The following is an 8,745-nucleotide window of genomic DNA, read 5'->3' on the forward strand; positions in this document are numbered from 1 at the left end:
ACAATCAGCTGATCATTTGAGCAGGCAAAAGCGGGTCACCTGATGCCGTTGTGCCATTAGGTGATTGACAGGTGGGCTGCACCACCCACCTGCTAGGCTTGGCCTGTGGGGCAGACGTGTGTGTCAGATCCAGTTCCCCACACCTGGTTTCGAGCATAGCTCTGAGCCCTCTTCCTGTGTAGATGAGGTTCAAGTGGCGCTGTGCAGATGCAAGAGAGGAGGAGGAGGAGGCGGCGGCCGCTCTGTGGCTCACCATCCGCTCTGTTGCAGGACCTGCTTCCCAAGGGCCTGGACATCAAGCAGGAGGAACTGGGAGACCTGGTGGACAAGGAGATGGCGGCCACGGCAGCAGCCATCGAGACGGCAGCTGCCAGGATTGAGGTGAGCCTCCTCCTTCTCCTCCTGTGGGATTCCTTCAGCAAGAAAAAATCAGCTGGGGGATTAGAGTTCAGCCACAGCTGCTGCTCTGGCTTGCCTTTCTGCTTCCTGAGGCGACTGGCTGTTCTGGCTGCAGCTCTGACCTTCTCTCTCCACTCTCTCAAAACAGGAGATGCTGAGCAAGTCTCGGGCAGGGGACACTGGAGTCAAACTGGAGGTCAATGAGAGGTTGGTATGGAAGCCTGGGATCAGCTGCTCCTCCAGACGCCCCATTGATTCAGTACTCTTCATCCTCATTTGCTTGGCCCAACCCCCTGTGGCAGTTGGGCTGTGTCTGCTCTGCGTAGAGCATTCATCCTGATTGGTTGGCGGGGACGTTATAGGACAATGAGCGTTTGCCTGCATTCATCCTGATTGGCTTGCCAGGCTGTTTACTCATCTTCCCACCTAGTCATGTCCTTGTCCTACACTGTTCACTGCATTTCCCTTGTCACATTCCAAACCACAAGAAGTCTGGTGGTGGTGGTGGTGGTGGTTTTTTTACAGTGGATTTTTGCGTTAAACCAAGAAGAGTCCTTTACTTCAGTTTAAATAAATCAATCTCTCCTGCAAAATATTGACAGTCTGGAGGCTCCCAGAGCAAGTGTGTGGGGTGGGAGAGGGAGGGGCCTATATGCTCTCCCCTCCCACACATGCACTTACAATAATTGACAGCTGCACCTGTCACCTTGCCCTGCTGAAACTCTGTCAGGAGGGGTGGCTGCGTGGAAGGCTGCATGCCTTCTGCCCAAGCGGAGAGGCCTCTCTCCCAAGGACAGGAGTGGGGCTGGCTTCTGATGGGCTCAGGTTTTAGTCCAAGGGGCTCCTTTTTATTTCTTCATTTAAAATGTTTATAAACTGCACTTTTATATAAAATATCACAAGGCAGTGTACAGACCGAAAATGCACTCTTGCAATAAAGACATAAGTCGTGTCAGTGAGGACTGGTCAGGGTGGAAGTTTTCCTGGTCACCCCGGCACACTATGCCTCTCTCTCCTGTCCTTGGCATGCACACAGACACACCCTTTCCAGGTGAGTATGCTCTAGAACAGCCTTCGCCAACCTCCAGCTCTTTTGGACTACAACTCCCATCAGCCCCAGCCAGCACAGCCATGGGGAGTTGTAGTGCCAAACAGCTGGATGGCATCAGGTTGGCAAAGGCTGCCCTAGAAGGAAAGGGGTTAGCATTCCCTCCTCTTAGGGCCAGCGAAGAGAGGTGTGCTCTCATTCCCAACTGCAATGGTTCCTCCATCTGACGGGTGGTCTCTGCCCAGGGACACGGGGAGGAGGAGGGCCTCTGGGAATGTTACAGTGGGATCAATCAGCTTCAGCAAGATACCCATGTGCCCTTTTGTAATTTGCAGGATTCTGGCCTCCTGCACAGGCTTAATGCAGGCCATCCAGGTCCTGGTTGAGGCTTCCAAGGACCTCCAGCGGGAGATTGTCGAGAGCGGAAGGGTGAGTCAGCGCCAGACTTGCCAGTGGGCAGCATGGCCTTCTCATCAGCCACTACTCTGCCTCAGCCTCTCTGGTATGCTTTCAGTTGGATTCCTGCATTGAGCAGGGGGTTGGACTGGATGGCCTTATAGGACCCTTCCAACTCTATGAGTCAATGACTCTTTCACTCTGTGGTGTTCTTTAAAGAGAATGTAAGCCTATCCGTAGAAGTACTGTTCAAAGGTGGGCAGGGATCTCCTTTCATTCCAACGGGCTTCTGTAAAATGACTGATCTGGTGAAGAGGCTGGGGCCGCTCATGACTGTAGCAGTCAAATCCTTAAGCTAGCTGAGGGGATGTGGAGGGTGAGTGATAAAAAGGGATGGCTTTCTACCTAGAGCCTCTCTTAGCAGGAAGGACTTACCGCTGTTTTCAGGGCCTCTCTTTCATCTTCAAGAGATACCCGGGCTGAGGAGATAGTTGGTTTTTTATGTTGAAAGTAAATAGGCTGCTGGAATGGCTGATGAGAGAAGCCCACAGGGATTCCATTTTCTCATTCTTACCAATGTGAGGTGGGAGGTGAAGCAGCATAGGAATTCACCCTTCCCCCCAGAGCATAGTTCGTACTCCTAGGGAAATTAAGCTACTTCATTTGTAAGTCTGCCCTGTATTTCTCAGGCCCGGCCTCTCAAAGCGGTTTACATAAAGTTCTAAATGCATCAACTTTCTATAAAAACGAGACAGCATAGGAGAAAGAGAACTAAAACCCAGATAAAATCGCATGGACCTGGCTAATAGAGCTTGTGTGACTCGCCATGGAGTGCCAGATTTTGCTGCCTGCCGAGTGCCGGGGGAGCAGGATTGTGTACTGTGGAGGGGCATCCCTGAGCACCCTCCTCTCAAAAGGCCAGTAAAGGCGGACAGTACTGAGTTAGATGGACCAAGAGTTTGCCCGGTTATGAGGACGCTGCCTCTGTTCCTGCGCCCTCCAGTGTCTGGCCGAGGCTGATGGCCGAGGCTGCTAGAAGGCTGAGTACATCTTGCTGGGACACCCCTGGCCTGCCTGGCCTTGTGGGGGTGCAGGACTTCTGGTGGCCAGTGCAAGAGGCATTGCTGCTTGTGACGCTTACATCTCTCACCCTTTCTGTTTAGGGAGCAGCATCCCCCAAGGAATTTTATGCCAGGAACTCCCGCTGGACAGAGGGGCTGATTTCTGCCGCCAAAGCTGTAGGCTGGGGAGCAACTGTGATGGTGTAAGTGTCTGGGGCAGGAATGCAGCCATTCCTGGGGTTACTGCATGCTGGGGAGGGCACAGCTTATCTAGCCCTGGAGTGTAGGGCGGGGAAACCTAACCTTCCTGGCCCATCTTTCCCCAGAGATGCTGCTGACCTCGTGGTCCAAGGCAAGGGGAAATTTGAGGAGCTCATGGTCTGCTCACATGAAATTGCAGCAAGCACAGCCCAGCTTGTTGCTGCTTCAAAGGTAGGGCCTTCTTTGAAGTGCCTCCTTTGGCACCGGGAGGACATAACAAACAGACAGTCTGGCGAAGAGTGAGTGAACAAATAAACTTTCATTCTGGGCACTCATAATGTTGATGGCTGTTTGGCTGGGAACGTCCTGCTCCATTTGTATCCAGTGTTTTCTGTCCATTGTTGGAGGCAAGGTGACTGGGCCAGTAGGACCAGTTTGTGTTCTGGCACAGATTCCTCACCGAAATGGTCCTTGGCTTGCTCCCATTTAAGCACAGATGCAACTCGAAACCCCCATGTCAGTTGCTAGGCTCCCCACTTTGGGTGCTCTTCACTCAAAGCCATAGCATATTTTTCTGGAAAGGCCACTTGAGTGTCTGGGGATCCCACTTCCATAAGTGCTTCTAAAAATTGCAGTCCTTGTAGGCAGACGGGAAACCAGTGGAAACTTGGTGGGAAGGCGTGCCTTTCATGGGGCATTTTGGAGCAACGTGGCCCCTCCTTCCCTCCCTCCCAGGTGTGGCTGGCAGTTGAGCTGTGCTTCCAGGATCCCATTTGTGTGGGGGTGGGGGCCTTTTCTCGCAGGTGATCTCCTCTTCCCTTTTCATAAGATCTGGAGCTTCTCTGAAGGGAGGACATTGTGCGCTGTTTGCTGTGGACCTGGTCCTTTGTCCACCGGTGGCGTGTAGAGATTCTTTCCTTCCACTTGCAAAGGAGTGTCTGACTCTCCTCTTTGACGTGGCAGGTGAAGGCAGACAAAGGCAGTGCAAACCTCAGCAAGCTTCAGGCAGCCTCCCGGGGCGTCAACCAAGCAACGGCCAGAGTGGTGGCCTCCACCAAGTCAGGGAAGTCGCAAATTCAGGAGAAAGGTAAGTTTCTGGGACATATTTGGGATACCCTTTTCCCCTGCCTGATCACCTGTTTCTCCAAGGCTGGGGTGGTGGTGATAGTGGTGGCGATCTCTGTTCTTCATTCAGAGTCTGGTTGCTCTGTCTCTTTCTCTCGATTTTGCTCGAGCCCCACAGGCAGGCAGCACAGCTGTGCTTACCAGCCACCTGGCAGAAGTTCTCAGGGAGGGCTGAGGAGTGCATGCCATGCTTTTAAAAAGAATCACCTTGTGTGATCTCCCCCTGCAGACACCATGGACTTCTCTGCCATCACACTAACGCAGATCAAGCGCCAAGAAATGGATTCCCAGGTATTGGGGACGGAGGAAGGCTTCCGAGTGAAGAATGCTGGGCGGAGGAGAGGGGAGAGGCCTTGTTGCAGTCTGAGGAGGGGCTTCAGAAGCTGACCTCCCCCCCCCCCCCGTTCTAGGTGCGAGTCCTGGAGCTGGAGAGCCAGTTGCAGAAGGAGCGCCACCGCCTGGGGGAGCTCCGGAAGAAGCACTACGAACTGGCCGGGGTGGCCGAGGGCTGGGAGGAGGATGGTGAGTCAGCCGCCCGGTGGCCCATCGGCTCACATGCTGGACTTGGGGCCACAGAGAAGTGGGGTCAGCGGCTGGCTTGGCCAGGGACTTGCTGGCCTCCTGCTGGAGCAACAATATAAAAAGGGACAAATTAACATTTGCAGGGGCCCCCAGGAGGATGGGGGCCTTTTTAACTTTTATAGCTGGGGGAGGAAGCTGGCCCATTCTCTGCAGGCCGCGTTGGGCAGATGGGCTGTCCATTTGTCAATCACCTGACGTCAAGTGTCAGACTTCAAGGGAGAACTGAAATACATTCTTCCTTTCTGGCCCCCAGCTTTCATTTAAACACGGCCTTCAAAGGAAGGCTTTTTTTTGCTGCAGCTGGAGGATTCCTGCCCAAAGCAAGGCAGTTGCTGTCGTCTTCCCCCTCCACAAATACTTGCCTGGTGGACTAAACCTGTTCAAAGGCCTGTCCCCTATTGGGTGGTTGACTGCTTCCCTCTCTCTGCCCAGGTGCTGATCTGGCCCCCTGAAGAGACAGCCAGAGAAGAGGCGCCTTCAGTCGGTGTGACTCCTTCCAAACATAAACGATAAACTCGTTTGGAACATACCGCAAAGCCTGTGCTCACCATGCAGACGTTCCTCCCTCAGGCCAGCCAGGGCCAGGGCGACCTGCTGGTCAAGAAGGTGGTAGCAAAGACTGGTGGGAGGAGGGGAGCCCCCCCCCAGCAGCATAGTAGCAACAGCAGCAGCATCCCATAAGCATCACCCCACCAAAGCTACAGGACCCACTCTGCGCTCATGTGCATTATTCCAGCTTTGCAGCCTCTCTGCAAGAGTTCCATTCCACCTCTTTCCCCCCTGACCCTCCTGAGTTCATTTCCTTATTTGCACAACTCTGAGCCGCTGGGCTTGGTTTTTGCCCAAGCCACAGCCCGTGGTGACCTCTCTGCTCACGTGGCTTCTCTTCATCTGCATCTCTTGTCCTGGGAGCCAAGATGGTGGCAGGACCTGCTGAGGTGGTGGCAGTGTGCATGCACACCCTGTGTGGGTAGGTCTGGAGGAAGATGGACTTCTGTGCACCCAGACCACCGCAGCAGCATGGGGCCCCCGTTGTGTGACCTTGCCTGCCCCATCCTGGCAGCTGCAGCCATCTCCTCAAAGGCCGTTCAGTGGATGGCAGGAAACCCTCCCCAGCCTGGGAGCCCCCCCTTTTCTCTGCCTCTGCTGCCCACCCCCGTCTTGCTCCAACAAAGCAGGCCCTTCCCCGCTGCTTCAGAGCAGCCTGCTGTGTGTTGAGCCAGCAATAAACAGCTGAGAATCTCACCGGCAAGAAGAGCATGCAGCTGGCCTCTTGTTGGGCTCTGTTAGGGACTCCACCTGCTGTGTACAGAGCAGACCAGTTGCCCTTTTACCGCTTGGACTCTATTAGCACAGCAGAAGCTGAGCACAGTGTCTGCCTGCTCTCCTCGGGCCCTGTCTTGGCCCATCAGAGCCAGGAATGGCCAGCAGGGCGTAGCAGCTGACTGTCTCGAAGGCAGTCTGGATCCTCTTGTAGACCTTGCTTCTCTCCCCTGCTGCCTCAGGCGCCTCGTAATCACTGTGAGCCATTAGCCATACAACAAGGGGACCATCTGGAGAGCAATCCTGTGCTCTCTCCTGACTCAAGAGCACACAAGCATATGTGTGAATATAAACACACGCAGCCTAGATGTAACCTTCCAGTGGGGCAATCCAGTGTGTGCCTGCTCCTCGCTCCAGGTGGGCAATCCCTCTGAAGCTGTGCCCCTCCGCCCTGCTACGTCGGGTGAGGCTGTCCTGTGCCTCATGTTTGCAGACAAGCCAGCCTGATTCTTCCAAGAAGTTGCCGGGGGGGGGGGCTTCAGGCTACACTCCAAGCAGAGGTGATACCTAGGGTGCCCTGAAATGTCTTCTGCAATGGTTCCACGTTCTGCCAAGGGATCTGGGGGCTTTGGGAGCTCTGATAATGGAGAGGTGGCATGGGTGTGTGTGCTGGGCCCAGCATCAGCTTTTGGGTAGAGTGGGGGGGCAGCTTTCACCCTGCCTTTGAAACAGCAGGGAAGCTGGTGAGTCTGGCTTGTGCACTGGGTCACCACAGTGCCCATGGACCCGGTCCAGACCCCTATCTTTAGCCTCAGGTCACCCCAGGCCAGCCTGCCTGTGGCACACTGCCTTTGGGGACTAGGGGCACCCCAAGGAAGAGCCAGGGTTTCTCGTTTGCCTTGCAAGTTTTTCCTGCCCCACCAGTTCTTCTCCAGAAAACATGGCTTAGGCCATCAGCCTCCTGAATTTGTGCCTGTTATGCCCAAGGCCTCCCTGCCACCTGGAGGGAACCAGCCAGCCCCTCTCCTCCCACCGCCAGCTTGAATGAGGCTGCTCATCCGCCAGCCTGCCTGCCTCCAAAGAAACAGGAACAGCCTTGTTGCCACAGCACATGAGGAGGGCTTTCCCCGGCACGGAAATGCCCCTGCTCAGCCCTTCTGGGACAACAAGCCTTCTGCCCCCAGACTACCTCAGGTTTCTAAGGCGACTGGCCCTGCGTGTTGGGGACAAAATGGAAGAGGGGCAGGCCAGAGTGACATCCCAAGAGTGGCAGAAAGACCGTTTTGCCTCACCAGTGAAGTGCTCACTCTCTTCCTTTTTTTTTTAAACTTTTCGTAAATTGGGGCAGGGGTGGGGATGGAGCAGACTTCCATTAGAGCAGCTTCCCCTGCGTGACTAAAATGGCTCACCACGGGCTGGGGGCCCTCCTGGTCGATCCAGGCACCAGCTCTCTTTTTCCAACAAAACTTTTAATTATTGTATTAAATACAAGCTGTTTTTTTCCTTTGTATAATAAGTTGAATGTGTGATTTCCATTTTTAAATAAATATTTCAACCCACATCTGTTGGCTCTGTATGTTGGAATGGGGAAGTGCAGGGGTCAGGGCACTGGCTTTGCCTGCTCTGTTTCCTGCTGGCTGTGTATGAGATGGGATGAGGCCTCCGCTACAGTCAGACCAGCATCCAAAACAGAGTTGGTTGACCTCCAGCAGGCTTCCTCCAGATATTTTGAATTGCAACTCTCCTCACCCCAGCCAGTATGACTGTCGCCTGGGACAGATGACAGTTGTCATTCCAGATAACATGGAGGGCACCAGGCTGGATTAGAGCACGGCCTTCGGAGGCATTTCCTGTTAAGAGGCCAGCTTGCTGGCCGTGTCTCCTGTCTTAGTGGGCAGAATGAAATAAAATATGCATAGTTGGCTTCTCATTTCATGCCACCATGGAAGGTTGGTCCTTATGATGGCCCCCAGGCCACGAATGGAGAGAGGGACACTGGTCAAGGTGAAGGGGCCAGAACACCCCCTCCTGAGCTTGAATAGCTTGATGGCAGTACAGAGCTGCCCAAGGCTGCTCTGGGGCACCAGCAGCTGCCTTAAACAGCGTCAAGACCGTTGGTCCATCTTGCTCAGTATTGCTCACACTGATTGGCAGCAGCTCTGCAGGGTTTCAGTCTGGAAATCTTCTAGCCCTTTGTGGAGATGTCATTGGGGGCTGAATCCCATTGGCGTTCCTTCCCCTCAAATATTAGGCAGGCGCCATTTCTGTTATCTTTTTGGCGCCTACTGCTTTTAAACAGATGTTATCCCAGTCTGTCTCTCTGCTGGAACTGCTATTAATGTTTTTAAACCTTTTTTTAAAAGCATGTTTTTAAACCTTTTTTAAGATGTTTTTCAAGCTTTTTTATTTTTTAAAATGTTTTTAAATATGTTTTGTTTTTTAAAAATTTAAAGTAAGTTTTTATGATGTTTTAAAGTGTTTTTAGTGCTTTTGTTTGCCACCCTGGGCTCCTACTGGGAGGAAGGGTGGAATATAAATAAAATAACCAACCAACAAACCAGGGACTTGCTGCATGCAAAGCAGATGCTCTGGTGCTGAGCTGCAGCCCCGATAAGCCGCCTGTTGAACCCTTGGGGCACTTTGCATGACCACATGCATTCTTGCGCTTCT

At 53.4% G+C, this 8,745-nt stretch overlaps 1 protein-coding gene across 3 annotated transcripts in view; it reads left to right on the top strand.

Annotated features, from left to right (window-relative positions):
- Positions 1 to 7,636, top strand: part of HIP1 (huntingtin interacting protein 1) — a 68,087-nt gene extending 60,451 nt beyond the window's left edge. For all 3 annotated transcript variants that reach the window (XM_061604661.1, XM_061604663.1, XM_061604662.1), the window contains exons 23-31: positions 271 to 381; positions 548 to 606; positions 1,783 to 1,876; positions 3,007 to 3,107; positions 3,231 to 3,336; positions 4,069 to 4,192; positions 4,460 to 4,521; positions 4,641 to 4,752; positions 5,245 to 7,636. In XM_061604661.1, coding sequence (XP_061460645.1) covers positions 271 to 381; positions 548 to 606; positions 1,783 to 1,876; positions 3,007 to 3,107; positions 3,231 to 3,336; positions 4,069 to 4,192; positions 4,460 to 4,521; positions 4,641 to 4,752; positions 5,245 to 5,264 — 789 coding nt within the window. In that variant the 3' untranslated portion in view covers positions 5,265 to 7,636. The remainder of the gene's footprint in view (positions 1 to 270; positions 382 to 547; positions 607 to 1,782; positions 1,877 to 3,006; positions 3,108 to 3,230; positions 3,337 to 4,068; positions 4,193 to 4,459; positions 4,522 to 4,640; positions 4,753 to 5,244) is intronic.
- Positions 7,637 to 8,745: the final 1,109 nt, after the last annotated feature.

This window comes from Rhineura floridana, chromosome 21 (genome assembly GCF_030035675.1).
Source record: "Rhineura floridana isolate rRhiFlo1 chromosome 21, rRhiFlo1.hap2, whole genome shotgun sequence".
Taxonomy (NCBI): Eukaryota; Metazoa; Chordata; class Lepidosauria; order Squamata; family Rhineuridae; genus Rhineura; species Rhineura floridana.